General features: G+C 47.7%; 7 protein-coding genes across 7 annotated transcripts; 3 read left to right on the forward strand and 4 right to left on the reverse strand.

Moving 5' to 3' along the window:
- Positions 1-225: 225 nt before the first annotated feature.
- On the forward strand, positions 226-1,956 carry BDV27DRAFT_164978 (flavin monoamine oxidase family protein; the record flags this gene model as incomplete). The annotated part of the gene is made up of 1 exon (XM_032073797.1): positions 226-1,956. The coding sequence occupies one exon, from the start codon at positions 226-228 to the stop codon at positions 1,954-1,956; it is 1,731 nt and encodes a 576-aa protein (XP_031933886.1).
- Positions 1,957-2,510: 554 nt separating this feature from the next.
- fmaE (monooxygenase fmaE) lies at positions 2,511-3,425 on the forward strand (the record flags this gene model as incomplete). The annotated part of the gene is made up of 1 exon (XM_032071391.1): positions 2,511-3,425. One exon carries the CDS (start codon positions 2,511-2,513, stop codon positions 3,423-3,425), a length of 915 nt encoding a protein of 304 aa, XP_031933887.1.
- A 452-nt stretch (positions 3,426-3,877) lies between these two features.
- BDV27DRAFT_140053 (uncharacterized protein) lies at positions 3,878-5,461 on the reverse strand (the record flags this gene model as incomplete). The annotated part of the gene is made up of 3 exons (XM_032069577.1): positions 3,878-4,568; positions 4,657-5,368; positions 5,425-5,461. 3 exons carry the CDS (start codon positions 5,459-5,461, stop codon positions 3,878-3,880), a joined length of 1,440 nt encoding a protein of 479 aa, XP_031933888.1.
- A 592-nt stretch (positions 5,462-6,053) lies between these two features.
- On the reverse strand, positions 6,054-7,145 carry BDV27DRAFT_119074 (sulfurtransferase). The gene is made up of 2 exons (XM_032064773.1): positions 6,865-7,145; positions 6,054-6,812 (listed from the first exon to the last, which is right to left on the reverse strand). Exons 1-2 carry the CDS (start codon positions 7,011-7,013, stop codon positions 6,095-6,097), a joined length of 867 nt encoding a protein of 288 aa, XP_031933889.1. The 5' UTR covers positions 7,014-7,145; the 3' UTR covers positions 6,054-6,094.
- A 689-nt stretch (positions 7,146-7,834) lies between these two features.
- BDV27DRAFT_119075 (NADP-dependent oxidoreductase) lies at positions 7,835-9,199 on the reverse strand. Its single transcript, XM_032064774.1, has one exon. The coding sequence runs from the start codon at positions 8,949-8,951 to the stop codon at positions 7,956-7,958; it is 996 nt and encodes a 331-aa protein (XP_031933890.1). The 5' UTR covers positions 8,952-9,199; the 3' UTR covers positions 7,835-7,955.
- Positions 9,200-11,614: 2,415 nt separating this feature from the next.
- Positions 11,615-12,491, forward strand: BDV27DRAFT_119078 (uncharacterized protein). Its single transcript, XM_032064775.1, has one exon. The coding sequence runs from the start codon at positions 11,682-11,684 to the stop codon at positions 12,363-12,365; it is 684 nt and encodes a 227-aa protein (XP_031933891.1). The 5' UTR covers positions 11,615-11,681; the 3' UTR covers positions 12,366-12,491.
- Positions 12,492-12,854: 363 nt separating this feature from the next.
- BDV27DRAFT_140057 (beta-glucosidase) lies at positions 12,855-15,460 on the reverse strand (the record flags this gene model as incomplete). Its single annotated transcript, XM_032069578.1, has 3 exons — positions 12,855-14,829; positions 14,888-15,209; positions 15,277-15,460. 3 exons carry the CDS (start codon positions 15,458-15,460, stop codon positions 12,855-12,857), a joined length of 2,481 nt encoding a protein of 826 aa, XP_031933892.1.
- Positions 15,461-16,547: the final 1,087 nt, after the last annotated feature.

Genomic DNA, 16,547 nt, shown 5'->3' on the forward strand with positions numbered 1-16,547 from the left:
ATTTCCTCTAGCATCCCCAAAATTCATGGTGCGGTCAACTAGTACCTTGCGGACGCACCTAAATAACGATCGACACCAGGAACAAGCAGATCAAAAAACTATCCACCAAGGTAAACATCTACAAGGTCCCTACCGAGCCGAATATAACTTCACAATGAATTAGAACAGATCCATCCTCCCTCCGAAGCCAACCTCCCTAAAACCCTCCTTCCCAACTCCCTCAAAATGCGACCTCATAACCTCCTTCCCTTCCTCCTCCCTCTAACAACCGCAACGCCTAAACTCCAAGACTTCGACGCCCTCGGCGCTTGGTTCGACGGCATCAACGCTATAAACACCATCACCGCCGCCGCCGCCGCTACCAATGGAACACACAACCCCACAAACAAAAACACCACAATCGCCATCATCGGCGCCGGCATCTCAGGCCTCACAACCGCCCTCCTACTTGACAGCGTCGGAATCCATAATTGGGAAATACTCGAAGCGAGTGATAGGGTGGGAGGACGTTTTCGGACGAAACTCGTAGGGAACACAGATGAATGGGCTGAAATGGGGCCCATGAGGCTGCCTGTCAGGGTCCGATATAACGATGGCGAGACGGTGGAGTACTCGGACCATGCGATGGTGTTTCAGCTGGCGGAGCTGTTGAACAATATGAATGGCAATGAGAGTCAATGGAAGATTGATTTTATTCCGTGGATACAGCATCACGAGAATGAGCTGCTGGCACGGGGTACGGGTCGGTTGACCGATGGGTCTATTCCGACGAGGAGGGAAGTATATGGGAATGAAACTGGGTTGGGGACCAAGGACCCCATGACTACTGCCGAGTACGAGAAAACTAAGAGCAAGATGGAGGGGATACTGAGTGCGAAGGAGATGCTGAAGTTCATTCAGAGGGATGTGTGGCGAGCGCATCGGACTGTTATAAATCGTGGATTGGACGAGTGGAGCGAACAGGCTATGATGAAACATGTGTTTAATGCGAGTGTGAATGTGACCGATGCCATTTGGACGGATAGTGATTATGATGTGTTCTGGGATGAGATGCATCATAATTCGAACCTTGGGTTGGATGGGAGACCTGGTTCCTTGGGAGAGACAGAATGGGTTTGCATTGATCGGGGGTTCAACCGCTTATCGGATGCGTTTTTGCCCCATGTGAGTGACCGACTAATGCTCAACAGAAAGATTCGGAAGCTGGAGGCTGTGGATGGCCCTGATGGGCGCATGCAGACGCGGTTATCGTGGTATCCATCTGTTGGAAATCGGACCTACGAGAGCAAGACGTATGATTATACCATTATGGCGGTACCTTTTACCATGACTCGGTTCATGGACTTGCCTAAGTTTTCCTCAGTTCTAGACCGCGCGACCAGTGAAGCTGGGTTGCGGTTCAAGTCTGCCTGTAAGGTGGCTCTGCTCTTCTCGGAGCGCTTCTGGGAAAAAGGTGATAAGCCTATTTTCGGTGGGTATTCTACTCCGCCGAGCAATTCTGTTGGAGCGTTGTACTATCCTGTCTATGGACTGAATGAGTCCCGCCCAGGCCTTATCATGCATTACCGTGGTGGCGACTGGAGTGATCGATTCGTCAGTTTTTCAGATGAAGAGCATGTACAGACTGTGCTAGATGCTGTGGTTTCACTACATGGAGAACAGGCCCGTGATTTGTATACCGGTGATTATGAAAGGCTTTGCTGGTTACAGGATGAACATACCGCTACATCGTGGTGTCGGCCCGATGTTGAGCAACATCGGCTTTATATCCCGGCTTATCATCAGACCGAGCATAATACGATCTTTATCGGGGAGCATACGGCTCCGACGCATGCGTGGGTGAGTAGCTCTTTACACTCATCTGTTAGGGGTGTTGTGCAGTTACTGTTGGAGTTAGGGCTTGTTGAGGAGGCGAAGAGGGTTAATAAGGAATGGATGGGGAGGTGGATTCGATAAGGGGAATCTCAGCAATTGTACATCGAGGAGGTTCAACAGATCCTGCATATCTTTGTGTTGTAATTAGTAAGGATTATGCTCAGGCAATAGACAAAAAGGTTGTCATATTCATATTGGAATGCTTAAAGCCCCCTCTTTGATGTTGTACGTGGCTGGGAATTTGGTGGGGACCTTTAGATCGCGTCTTGGGCCCCGAATAAGGATAGTACCATATAGGTTGCTACCAACAGCTGAGGATTCAGAACCAAAATTTTTACATTCACCCCCAACCTTTATTGGAGGAGAATAATTGTAAGTCGAAGTGGATGTATGACATGATAATTCTCGAATGTAATACGCTCTATATTTAGATATATAAAAGTTTCAAGGTCAATCGATTATATTTAGTAATATCGGCAAATTACGTTTCTGGTAAAGTCCGACGGACATATACATGTTCGTGGGATATAAAGCAGCAGGCCTCTTTTCTGTCTTTGCACTCCTCAAATCTTGCTCTCGCATTACTATTCTCAGATATATTTGCAAACTCTGAGGTCGAGAAGAGATTTACAATGATGACCTTCAAACCTCTCCTAGCACCGTTCAACGTCTCAAAAGAGTCGACAAACTCTCGGGGAATACTTCAGCCCCCGCGAAACTCGCCGTTGCTATCAGCAGTAATTCGTGACAATTTAACCCTTTCAACCTGGCTGCTCCTGGGCGGACTCCTACAAGGGCTCGTCGTAATAGTTTTCGGCACCTACGCCCTCTTCCCGACAATGCTAATCCTCCTATACCGCACAACCGACCACTTGCTGATGGCTGCCAACATAACACGAAATCGCTACATGGACGGTGTCATCCAGACAAGATTCTCTGCGCAAGCCCCCGATGAAAACGGCACCTTCGGGAAGGAAATTGCCTCTGAGTCAATTGTGGTCTTTCACCTAGGCACACGCTCAAACCACCCTCTCGGTATCTTCGCCCCAGGATTCTCCGAGGTGAACAAACAAGTCATAGCGATGAACCGCGAGATGAACTCCGACCCTGTCAAGTACGGCCTCCTCGGAGTCTCGACCTGGGGTAAGCAGGACGACGCCGCAGGTAATGAGTTGATGGCAATTTACTATCTCCGAGATTACGATGCCTTACATCGGTTTGCGCATGGCTCGCTTCATGTGGAGGGCATGAAGTGGTGGACGGGGATCGTTAAGGATCATCCGCATATTACGATTTACCATGAGACGTATATTGTGCCGAAGGGGAAGTGGGAAAATATCTATATTAACGCGAGACCGACAGGGATGGGGGATACGTGGTTTCCCGTTGTCGAGGAGGGGAAGAGGGAGGAGGGTGGTGTGTCGCGGTTTGTGAGGCCAATTGTGGATGCAAAACATCCCGCTCTGAGATCTGCTGCCAGGAGGCTGGCGATGCGTCAGTTGGAGGGGACTGAGAAGAGAGAGGATGAGTTGTATGATAGGACGTGGTAGTTGTATGGCTGGTGAGGTTGGTGCCTAAGGTCGACTGCTCTTCTTACCTTTCGCGACTTAGCGATGTACTTGATTAACAATGCGGCATTAGACCTATTAATGCCGAGTACCATCCCACTATATTGCATTAGGGGCTGGCATTTCATCGGTGATGGGGGAAGGCTATTCAGATAAATAAAGTCCTAGAACATCATTTTTGCAAATGTAGACTCATGATGATACTATGGTGCTGGAAGACTTGGATCTCTTAAAGCATATAAGAGTTCTAGGAATGCACAAATAGATCAGTCATTCGGAAACGGCCTCTGAAAAAAGGATAAAGAACAACTGTCAACATAAATCGAGCACAATTTAGACCCGTGGATCACAAAGGGGAAGAAAGTTACCATAAATTGTAGAGACGATGATATCACTGTGCTATCAGCTGGAACGTTTCGAAGTGGGGAGGTGCCTCATCTTCTTCCCCGAATTCGACCGAAACTCCTCCCATCGCAGTCCATGTCACGTATAGTTTCAAGCACATAAGACATACCAGAGAACATGCCATTAAAGGAAATTATGTAGCCCGCTATTTTTCCGCCCACATAACATCCGTGTCGGAGTGCCATTGCAGACCTCCCATTATGCACTGGCCAGTCTCTCCATCTATATCGCCGGCTCTTTCGAAGAACCAGGGAAGGGTCAAGTGGCTCTTTCTCCTGGCACTTGGAACAGATGTGTTGTATATCAGATGGCCAGTGTAGCAGACCGACGCACTCGACATGCTGCCAAGCATAGCATTCCGCACAACAGAGTCCTCGAACATGTAATCCATCAGGTTTACCGCAGCATGGTATAGACGAGACATATTCTTGCACAGCTAGGTCCTTGAATTGGGGAATCGAAGTATAGTAGCATTTCTCAACGGCGATCGAAGCTTGTGCAAAAGAAACAGCATCTCGGGGTTCGCACAGCACCAGTATCATCTGCAATATTTCAAACGAGAGAGCAATCCTCCATTGCTCTAGATTAGCCGCAGTATCCTCAATGGGGGCCTGGTAGTTCGATGATAAAACCTTTGACAGAGCTCGGAAACCAGGTGAGTACCAAGCTGCTGAGGAGCTAGTGAGCAGTAATAGGCTTTTGCTACACCAATCGCCCATCCTTGCGCAGCTCCACAAAGGCGACATGGCTGGGGGAAAGAAGAATCAAGCGAGTCTTATGGCCTCTCGTTCTATTGTGATCCAGATACATTCTGGCCTTTAGTATAGCTATGCTTTTCATTGATTCAGACCGGATATCCTCATGGATCACAACAAGGAACCTGTGGAACCAGAAAAGCTCCGACTCAGGATACTGCCATTTTTCAAGTTCTGCGGAACCCATAGCGGGTCTAGGTCCAGATGTGACTTCAAAGTCCCAGGCTGCGAAACGCAAGAGGGACATAGAAAGCGACCTGAAGTCACGATTCATGTATCCCCAATCAGGCGGGTCAAGGTACTCATCCCATCTAAAGAAAAAGTCCGCAAAGATCCGCTCCTGTAGCTCATTCATGGCAGTCGGAATACCAAACTTCAAGTGTAATCTTTTTAGATTGAGTCGCTGCAAATCGAGCTCGTCGACTGTGGTATACTTTTGGGGGGCAAAGTGAGAATACCCCAGTACAGTATAGCGGAGATCCATATCATGGCCCTCACGAAGAGTAGCGGGCTTGAGATATACGTCCGTCAGCACAGCCAACGGGGGTCTGGTAAAACGCCCCCCGAGGGAGATTTTGAAAGTTCCAGCGTCCGTATCGAGAGTGTAAATGAAGTCCATGTTGGAAAGGTCAAGGCTGGGTGATGTAACCTTCTTCCATCCTTTGATGTCCGGGTTGTCAAGCAACTGGTTGAGCTTTCGCAGCGTGGATATATTCCCAGGAGGAGAAATTGGCGAAGCCGAATCACCGTAGCGATACCATTTTCCTAAGCGTAGTCGTTAGCGTAAAGAGTTATAGAGTCATCTAATGTATCTCACAGACCATTAACACACAGGTTCCACACGCCGCGACATGCCATTGGAAAAGACAGGAAGCACCACGGTAAAGCCAAGGTTGTGAGGTAAAGGGGATATCACTGCTCAAGTTGTTGGGATTTTGTCCAGAGCATCTAATCGGTCTGATGAAAAGAATTCGATCATTGTTTCAAAGAAAAAAGAACGACTTTTCTGCAAGGTTTGTGTAGCTTGCATGGATGTGGAGCAGTAAGTACATGTACCTTTTGCTAAGAGGGGGAAGACCGCAGGTTTACTATCTGCTTTTCTCCTGCGCTATATAATAAGGATCAGTTCAAGGGTTACAATCTATTATCAAGAGCTCATGTCTCTTTCACACCTTCCGAACTACTGGACCAGTGCCATTTGCCGCACTAAGCAAGTAAATAATTAATTCTGCGCAATGCCTCATCTTGGAGTGAATCATAACCTTCTCATGACACAAAGGAGGCGCAACATATTATTGTTGGCTTTGTTGGCCTCAGAGGGTACAGCTGATGCTTAAGTAGTGTTTATCGGGATAGTTAAATGGCTAAAAGGGCTTTGTCATTTGAGTACGGGGCACCATCTAGACTATGTATTTGCTTCAGTTGCTCTCGGATTATAAGTAGAGCAGACGGCAAGAATGTTTGAACAAATATGTGCAAGTAAAGTAGAATTCAATCCCTGAATACCAAGTCGCTTTCCGCCCTCCTCGTCCATTCCATCCAGCTCCCATCATACACCCTCCGTTCCATATCGTAACCGGTCACCTGCAATGATAAGTCCAATGCGGCGGCAGTTACTCCAGAATTGCAAGTCAAGATAACCGGTGTATTGGCATCAATACCTGCTTTCTCAAAGAGCCCCTTCAATTCTGACAATGGCAGAAAAGCCTTCGACTCCGCATCCAACATCGCTGCCAACGGGATATTGATCGCAGAAGGCATATGTCCCGATCGCAGTGTGGGATCAGCTTCTTCCTGCGTGCCTGAAAAGCGACCTGGGATTCTGGCATCTATGATATGGTAATTATTTCGTTCGTGCAAGATTATGTTCCGCAATTCCTCAAATGCGATAACTTGGTTTGCACCTGGCTCGTGAACAGGGTAAACAGTTTGTGGAAGCGACCACATCCTTCCTTCTTCAACAGGATATCCTCGCTCCGTATACAGACGGAAATTATTCAAGACATGTACCGAATCATGTCCAAAGAGGCGACAGGCCCATGCAACGCGCGGTGCGCTGTACATGCCTATCTCGACTGCGTCGTAAACGACCAGGATGTCATCCGGTTGGACTCCCATTTCCCCCATGCAGTGAGCAAAGTGATTCACCGTGGGGAGCATTTGGGGGTATGGTGATGTGGTGTCTGCTATGACATCCATATCGAAGAACCTATTCCCTTCTTAGGACATGGTATTGTATGTGGGGTAAGAACTTGACCTACACTGAGCCTGGTATATGCTGTTTTTCGTAAGATGAGCGCAGTGCCCCACGCCCTGCCGCTACCGGAATGATGCGACGGGTCGTTGGCCTCCTGACACTGTGAAATTCTTCTGGGGTCACCAAAATGGAGGGAAAAGGGTCGGTGGACATTGTATGCGGGGGGGTATTTACGAAGCAATGGCGATGCGATTTATGATGTCGTCACAGTCACAGTGCACAGAATTGGACAGTTGGCTGATTAATCCTCAACGATGGAGGTTAGACAGATGTAAAGTAATCTTGTCACCCAATTGTAGCAATGTGACTCCTCTTTGCTAGTAGCTGAATGACAGTTGAAGATCACAATCACTGAGCCAATGTGCGATTGATTCCTTATGCATTTGCTTAGTCATTACTGCATGTGATACATAGTTAATTCATTTTGGAAAATAATGAAATTCTTGGCATTTGACATTTTGAATTTCAAACCCTTGACATTTCAATCACGCTTCATGACCCATCTACTTGCCGTTTTCTTGGATATTTTGTTAGTAGGGAGTGGCCATATGATGAATTTCGCTGGCAATGTCAATATTGAATGACGTTGATTCACATCTCAGTCTGAATTCGTAAATGTCATATTTGAAATTCATGAAATTCTTGGCCTTATTGAAAGCCTGGCATTCTTATCTTATCGCCTCTCCTTGTCATACTAGTATAAACCATAGTTTGCCTGAGCACTCTACTTGGTTCTCCGTGACATATAAGGCCTTTCGAATGGTTTGATAAGAGGGTGGAATATCCTTATACCACCATTTACAGACACAGGAAACTATCTGGCCTGTGACCCTAGCAAAGAACATTAAATTGGCCGTCCAACATCCCCAGCAATGAAAGCAAGTCATCCCAGGAACCTAGAATTTTCCACGGGTTTGTATATCCATTCTATCAGCATGTTCCCTAATTGAAAAAAAAAGCATCATCCGGCACGGTTACGGTAAGATATCCAACTCCATTATGTATATCAAATTAAGCCCCACAGACATAACAATTCCTGCTACATAAATTTCGCCATTCGTCTCAACCGGATCACACTCGGGCATAAAACCAAACTCACTGATTGAGAGACAAATCCAAAATGATCTTCCCCCTAGCATGTCCCCCATCCAACCTCGCAAAAGCCTCCTCGAAAAGCTCCAAGGGCCAAATACTATCCACAACAGGCCGACACTTCCCCATCTCAACAAGCTGCGTAATAGCCTCAAGATGCTCTCTCTTTGGGTCCATTATAAAGAACAAACTCTTTACACTCTTCTCCAAAACCTCCGGTCGAACCTGCTCCGGAGGCTGGAAGATGCTAACCAAAACACCTCCATCCTTCACACACCACCATGCATCGGACAACGAATTTCCCCCAACACAATCAACAACCACATCAACCTGGTTCTCCGGCTCCTGTGCCCACTTCCGCAAATCTGTCTTGCGATAATCGATAACCTCACTAGCACCCAACCCCTTCACAAGGTCCACATTCCTCGATCCACACGTCCCAATAACCGTCGCACCGATCAGTCTTGCGATCTGAGTAACCCAGATCCCCACTCCCCCAGAAGCAGCCGTAACAAGAACCCTCTTCCCCTTCCACCCCTCACTTCCAAAATCTCCAATTCCGCTCTGAACGAATAAAGCCTGCCAAGCCGTTTGCGCAGAGAGTGGTATGGCAGTCGACTCCACCCAGCTTAGTTTCTTCGGCCGATGCGCCAGTTCATCGGTCACAGCGATAGTGTAGTCGCTGGCACAACCGGGTCGGAGATAGTTTGTTCGAGCGTAGACCTCATCTCCGACAGAAAAAGGGGAATTGTCGGGCGATTTGACGACTGTGCCGGCGATGTCGTAGCAGGGGATTTGGGTCCGAGGCTTAGGCGGGGGGAAGTATTTTAGCCAGTTAAGTTCATTTGCGCAGGGGGAGACGCAGTGGACGCGAATAAGGTGCTCGTTTGCGTTGGGGTCTGGGGTTGGGATGTCGAGTGTGGTTTGGATGAGGCGGCTTTCTTGGGTGTTGGGTTGAAGGAGAGCACGCATTGTTTTGGGGAGGGTTGTGGTGGACATTTTGAGTGGGGTTCTTTCGGGATTGGGTTTATTCGATAGCGAAATTGCTTTGTATATTGAAGATTCTGAGATATTATTTGAAGGTTTGGATATCTCCGTGTCATGGTCTCGTATTTATATATTTGGTGGCTTTCAAGAATAGCCTATGGATATCCGTAACTTGGGTGGTGACATAGAAGGTCATGAGAGTGATACCAGAGACGGAGGATGTTCATTTGCCAGTGGATGCTTGGTCTGGAACGATAAATACGGGGGGTATTGGATAATTAAACCTTAGCTTTTGTCATTCCACGGTCTCAAAACGATATGGATACGGGAGACAGTGCCTCGACTCGTTGGCCGTTTTTCCCGAATAGCCTATTGAACCTCGTGTTGCGAAAAAACCCGACAATCAAAAACTCGCCCTTCCGTGGCCTAGTTGGTTGATTGGAAATAAAATGCGATTTGCTCTACGTGAATTTCGAAAAGACGGTATGCTCTATTATTGGTTTGTTATATAAGGACTTCCGTTCTGGTCCTATAATAGATACTAAGGCTATCTAATCCTTATTATTATAATATAGACATACTGCCCTTGATACACCAGTAATATTGTTTAGTAAGGAGAAAAAAAAATTCGACTTGACCATCAGCGTCCAGACATTACACAGAGAAGGGTTACGCCTAAAGACTTGGATAATAACTTCACTGCCAGAGGGCATAGGAAGTAACTCAGTCATTTCACCAGTCGTGGTGAGCTTCAATTGCTGGCCCTGGAAGACAAATTGGCAAGCCTCTGCCTGCTGATCGGGGAGCTAATGCTGAAAGGTCGCGTGCGGCATCGTTGATAAAAGGATAATAACCCTGTTGTCAAATACTTTTCATGACTCCACTGTTGTACGAAAGTAGACGACGCTCGTATAGAGGGTAAGCAAAAGCACATTTCTTGGCAAGACGTACAGCGAGCTTAAATGGCAAGGAGTGAATGACCGCATCTCTACGCGATCCCACGTGACATGTCTGGCTGATAACAAAAAGGGAAGGCGGTGAACGTTGCCCCTGTTCGAAGCCGCCGAATGAATAGCCATCTCCACCTTATCTCTCCTCAGCTTAACCCCATTTCCCCATTCGTACTCCGTACGTCGCTATAAATACCCGTGAGTACCCATCCCACCCACATATCTATCCTTTCATCCGTTTGTCTCTTGATATGCCGCTCATGGAGTACCCAATATTCTAGAAGATTGACGGCTTGCCTGCGGTTATTTGCAACATCTGCCAACACAGTGTTTGGCCGAATGAGATTGTACATACACGATTTGAAGAACTGTGTCCACCGGAAGCCACACGCGGAGACCATTCAATCCAGGAAAAAATTCAGCAATAGGACAGAATTGCCCGAAATGCCCAGGAGCCTATTATCCGCCACCAGATCGATGAGCCAGTGCCCGGATTGCCCACATACCCCGATAGATTGATGTTCGCGATTACCCTCGGATGCCGATATATTGGACTGTCAATTGAGATTATGTGATGGCACTGGCGCAAGGTCCATGGCTGATCGCACCACGACCGTGGTAGTAATACTTACCGTGAACAACGGATCGAGGCTGTATGGAAGGCACCCAATGAGACACAGGCTTGCCTGATTGTCGAGGCAGGTGACGGAATGGACACGACACCTGCAGGACATCCTGTTAGTGTATTACACTCCAGTGTGGAAATCCTGCTGGCCAACAGTGATGGTCCGGTGGAGCAGGGCGTCTTACGGATCTAGGAAGCAATGAAGAGAATCTCAAAGAACCAAAGAGACTACTATGGATCCAAAGGGGATACTGTCAGAGAGCTACTGCCATGCTCACCTCTGAAGTCCTCCTTCAATAATTTCTGAGTACGCTAATGTCTTCAGATTGTAGTCCAAGCAACCAGCAGAGAGTTAGACATCGGTTTCTTGAGAGGACTCCTCTACACTCCCCCTCTGAATATACAACACCATTAATAATATTGCTAGCCATCTCTGGGCTATCTAGCCATGTGAGCTATCCCTGGAGGGTTGGGAGGGGAAACTGCGAGAACCTTTAAAGGCTGCTCCGGACGAAAACCCTCCAGACTAATCAGGTGTTTCTCAAGTTATATATATCTATTAATTATACTATCTAGCCACAAGATGGTTTTCTATATATAATTATTATTTTCTCTTCACGTAGTTAGCGTCACTAATTAGTACCCCTACTTATGAGGTATTCAAGGTAGGTTCCCTTCTTGTCCAAGTGAATACATGTTGATCTAGTTTTTGAACTTCCTTATAGTTTAGGTATGACTGGTAATATGAGTGGGATTTAGACCTACGACCTTATGTTGGGGGAAAACTAAGTCGTCATTCCGGGTGGGTGGGTTGCCAAACCATTCAGCGATCCAACCTTCTGAATATATATATCGAATGTTCAGGTTGTCATTGTAGGCATATGCCGTTTAGTATTTACATTACTAACAATATATGTAGCTAATACCTCACTGCATTGGTTAAATTAACCCCAAAGACCAAGTGGACACACTTCCCTCAAACTAGGCCGCAGAGGTGACGTGGACACGGAAGCCTACACTATATAAATGTTTCCACCAATCCGCCTAATCAAGAAGCATCCCATATAAACCTGACACAAGCTTGGTGACTACATGACATCTTCTTCAACAGCACGTCCCAAACCCACGATTTCACTGGAAACAACCAGACTCAACTCCATAACAAATATGACCTCCACCGAATCTCCAAGCCCAGTCACGGAGCTAGCGCTCTTCCACTTGAAGTCATCTACTGACCGAGCAACCATCCGAAGGGAATTATCATCAGTGGCAAAGGCCCAAGCCTCTTACTCCAAGTACCCAACCTACCTGTTCACCCAGATCGAAAACCCATCATACATCTACCTCCTCGGAGGCTGGAGATCAGTTTCGGCTCACATGGACGACTGGATCCCCAGCTCTACAAACCAATCCTTACTGGCCTCTCTAAAGGAGAAGTTGGATCTTGTGTACATGGTTCATATCGGAATCGATCCTGCTGAGCTCGGAATGCTCAGATTACCTGCCGGAAGATCAGGAGAAGTGCCAATAGTTGATGCCCCTGTGATTGCCATCGGGCGTTACTTTCTAAAGACCGGTCAGAAGGATGCGTTCTTGAACAAGTTTGAAGAGACGAAAAGACACTTGCAAGTGTATATTGCTCCGAGGGGATTGAAGGGCGGGGTTCGGGTGGAACCCAAGGATAAAACGGATGATGGTGAGGAAAAAGAGGAGTTCGTGCTCTTCAGTGGTTGGGCGGAAGTGCAGGATCATTTTCGATTCGCAGAATGCGATGGGTTTGAGGAATTTAGTCAGATAAAGGAAATCTTAGAAGGGGTAGAGATTCAGCATGTAGCTATTTGGGAGGACTGAGGGTGAGATCCTGGGATATGTGAGTGGTATGAGCAGGGTCAGGGTTGTGATGCTTTGCCGCTTTGGCCATTTAACGTGCTTGTGAACGGACCGGGCCTTGATATCCTACTGAATTTGATCCTTTTTATTCAAGCAGGTTGTAATAAAATGAATGCCTGACGACAAGCTTCCGAATGCTTATAGGCCTGCTATCATTACTCAGACTTGCTGCTAGGTACTATAGAAGCTAGTGCGGCATTGCACCGGAATGGGGTGCAATTCACCCTATTCTGAGGTGACAGGAGACGTGTGTTACAGACTTCCTCGGAGGCGCATCGCGAATGTTCGGCCATAAGCAAATAAATACCTATTAGATTTAAATCACGTAAGATTTGATTCTTATCGAAGAATAACATGGTGACCATTGGCGCTTTTCTCATAGTTGACTATTAGGACTTTTAATTTACAAGTCGGGTTCGTATATTCGTCTTCCCAAGATTTTCCATCTCCTCAATTTGAGGCTGACAAAGGAGTAATCTTGATCAGTTCCCTGAGATCTCGGCTGCTGAAGCCGACGCTCAGAGTGAATTCACCCTGTGGTATAACCCATTCTTGAGCCCCCACATCCCAGTAGCTAAGGTCACGTCTCATCAGCTCGAAGGTCGCAGTTTTGAATTCACCCTTCTCTAGGAAGACTTTTTGAAACCCTCGAAGTTGCTTGGGCGGGGTACCCTTGGGAGTGTTATTAGGGAAAGTGACATATAGCTGGGCCACTGTCCCGCCGTATCTCTCTCCTGAGTTTGTGACGGTGGAGGAGACCTCGTAGAGTGGCTCAAAAAGCGCCGGATTACCACCGGGTGCTATCTTCTGCTTTTTCGGCCGCGCAGTGATACCTTCCGCAGCAAGACGCACGCTCTTGGTGCCGGAGAGATGGAACGTGCTATAAGAGAGACCGAAGCCAAATTCATATCGTACGGAGATGTTGTGCGCATCGAAGTAGCGATAATCGATCTCAAGCTTTTCATCGAAGTAAGACTGCCAGTCGTCAGGACCAGTGGTATTGACTGAGGTTGTTGGCAGAGCAGTATAGTCGCTCTGCCTATAAGCTATAGTATAGGGAAGCTTGGCTGAGGGGTTAACCGTTCCATACAGGACATCGGCGATAGCATTCCCTGTTTCCTGGCCAGGATAGTGGGCGGCCAGGATAGCGGTCACATTGGGGTGGTCGGCCCAAGGCAGAACATTGACGCCGCCGCTATGTGTCACAACAACTGTGTTGTTGCAATTTGAAGCAACCTTCTCAACGAGTTCATTTGCTCTCCAGTCTAGATTGAGAGAGGGCCGCTCAACCAGCTCCTCATGCCAGTTCTTGAGGAAGACCAAGCAGACGTCAGGATGCTCATAGACCCAAATTTGCGAGTCAGAACCAGCGCTATCTCCGATGATCAGGGTGTTGTTCAGCCAGAATCGGACGATACCATCATCCTTGGCCACACGAGACTGAATAGCCTGGAGTGGAGTGGACAGGGTAGTAAAACGGCCGGTTCCTGAACCACCAGCAGCAGCAAGAGTGCCAAACTCAAAGTTTGCTGAGTTGTAGGGACCATGGGTTACTTCCCCGGCGTCGTTACCAAATACAAAAATCCGCTTGGGAGCTTCCAATGGGAGAGCATTTCGCTCATTCTTTAGCAGGATGGTAGAGTCGGCACCGTGCTGACGGATGAGTTTAGCATGGTCCCTGCGGACATCCCGGTGTGAGGCCCCCGAGATGGTGAAGTTTCGAACCCAAGTGTCTGGAGGGGTGAAATTATTCAGATCAACACTGGATCTATCCACGGTTGGATAGTTCTTATCTTGACCGAGAGCAAAGTATGGCGTCATAACTCGAAGCACCATGTCGTTCAAACGTTCGACAGGCAGAGTGCCGTTTCGGACAGCAACCGTAATATTACCACCAAAGAAGGTGCCAGACCATCGGTCTCCGAACATGCTGAACCCTCCAGGTAGGTTCATATCCAAGCCGCTTTCAATAGAGGCTAATCCCGAGTGAGTGGCACCCCAATCGGATTGAACATAACCCTGGAAGCCAAGCTCGCCCTTGAGAAGGCCAATCAGAGCTTTAGAGTTCTGGCACGCATAAGATCCATTGAGTCGGTTGTACGAGCACATGACAGTAGTGGCTCCTGCACGGATAGCATTCACGAAGGGCCACAGGTAAAGCTCGTGAATCGTTCTGTCTTCAATGTTTGATGAGACAGATTCCTGATCAACCTGGGTGTCGTATGTTAAGTTTTGAGGGATGCTAGGCTGACGCTGTTTCTCCTGTTCATTGCCAATGAAGTGCTTAGGACAGGCCTGAATGCCGACACTTTGAATACCCTTAATAGACTCTTCCATAGCGACACCTGTGAGATAAGGATCGGCAGCAAAGCCTTCCCAGTTTCGGCCAGCATAAGGGTTGCGACCGAGGGGGCCGGCAACAGGGCTGTCCACAGTTTATTAACACATCCACTGCACAAAGCTAATGGCTCGGTTTGACCTACCCGAGATGAACATGAGCACCCTTGTCCTTGAATTCCTGGGCCATGGCCTTTCCTCTGTCATAGAGAACTTTCCGATCCCATGTAGAGGCAGCAGAGACGCCTGAGACAAACACGCTGGCATAGTCAGCGTTGCGGATGCCCATAGGGCCATCCTGGAGACAAAGGCCCTTCCACCCGATCCGGGGAATTGGAGCAATATTGCCCACACATGGGCCCTGCGTGCCAGTGACGATGTCTGCCTTCTCCTCAAGGGTCAACTGCTCCAGGAAAGCCTTAGCCTTTTCCAGGCCATCCTTCCATCCACCAGTCCCAGTGATATTGGCTGGTGAGAGGTAAGCTGAGCTCTTGGTTGTCAATGACCATTGCGGCACCTGTTTCGCTTGACTTACGAGATGGGAGAACAGCCGGCGAATGGCCGTATTGGCCAAGGATAGGCGTATCCAACGGCTGGGGGTTGCTGAAAGGAACGTATTCAGCTTGAGCGAGGTTTTTGTCGTATGAGGGCACAAACTGTGCGCTCGCTAAAGACACCAACAGCCCACCAGCGAAAACCTGTAAGACTGTGAGATCCATGGCACAAGATTTGTTGTAACAATCGAACTGGCTTACTCTGCTTGGGAGTTTCAGAGTGAGCAGAAGCGACCATTCTTATAGAAGTTCCTGGCGGGTCATCACTCCACCATTCCCCGTACAAGTGTACAATTGTAACCTTTTGCTGGAAGGGATCGCTTCTCTGAGATCATGTTACTGTGTTCTCATGCAGAAAGATAGGCCACCCCCTGACCACCCTAAACCCCGTTTCTACAAGCTCCAGCGGCTTATAGCTCCGCCTTTCCCCGCATATTGGGTAGTTGATCATTACTACAATATGAGTGATTTTAGCGTAACCGGCAATCGAGCGTTCCACTCCACGCGCTTTGACCTTCGATAAAAAGTCTACCTAATTCAACTACCAGCATACCACCAAAAACACTTAAAGATTTAAGAGAATCAACTAGAAAAGAAAGGCAGAGTCCTACCTACCATTTCTACTAAATAAAAGTAAGAAATTACTTCTATTCGTGAAGCTGCACATGGTTTTAATCCTACTTCTACTCTAACACGCCGACAGCTTTCAAGTATATCTACATACAAGAAAATACGCACCAATAGTCATAGATTAACTCAAAATAAGCAAAATTCCTTAGTACGATAACTGAGCAAGACTTGTATCTCCATGTGGCGCTCAGCAGCTCAGGACTAGTAGCCGAATTGGTGGTAAAAGATGAGCAAGTCTATGGTCATGACTCATGAGTTCTGCCGATAAGAACCTGTTGTTGTACCCAAAATCCGCCAAGGAACGAGTCGGGTCCAACCCCGTGGGTTGGACCTGCAAGGTTTTGGCGAGGCCTAAATAAAACTCCGTCGGCTTGAACTCACCAACAGGCGAGAGTGCCCAGATAGCGGGCTGAGGAGCCTTCATTCCAGCGACATGCCAAGGTATAGGCTTTCCTTCGTAATCCACCAGTATCTCACCAGGCTCGAGCTCAAAATGACGATGAAGCGTGGTGGGTCCAAAAGTTTGGACCTTGTTGTGCTCAATCTAAAAACTTTGGAGACGTCTTTCACCAGGTCATCGCTCTTCAGCTTCATAAAGCTGGCACGCACAATCTACAAAAGC

This window comes from Aspergillus caelatus, assembly GCF_009193585.1.
Source record: "Aspergillus caelatus strain CBS 763.97 unplaced genomic scaffold BDV27scaffold_1, whole genome shotgun sequence".
Taxonomy (NCBI): Eukaryota; Fungi; Ascomycota; class Eurotiomycetes; order Eurotiales; family Aspergillaceae; genus Aspergillus; species Aspergillus caelatus.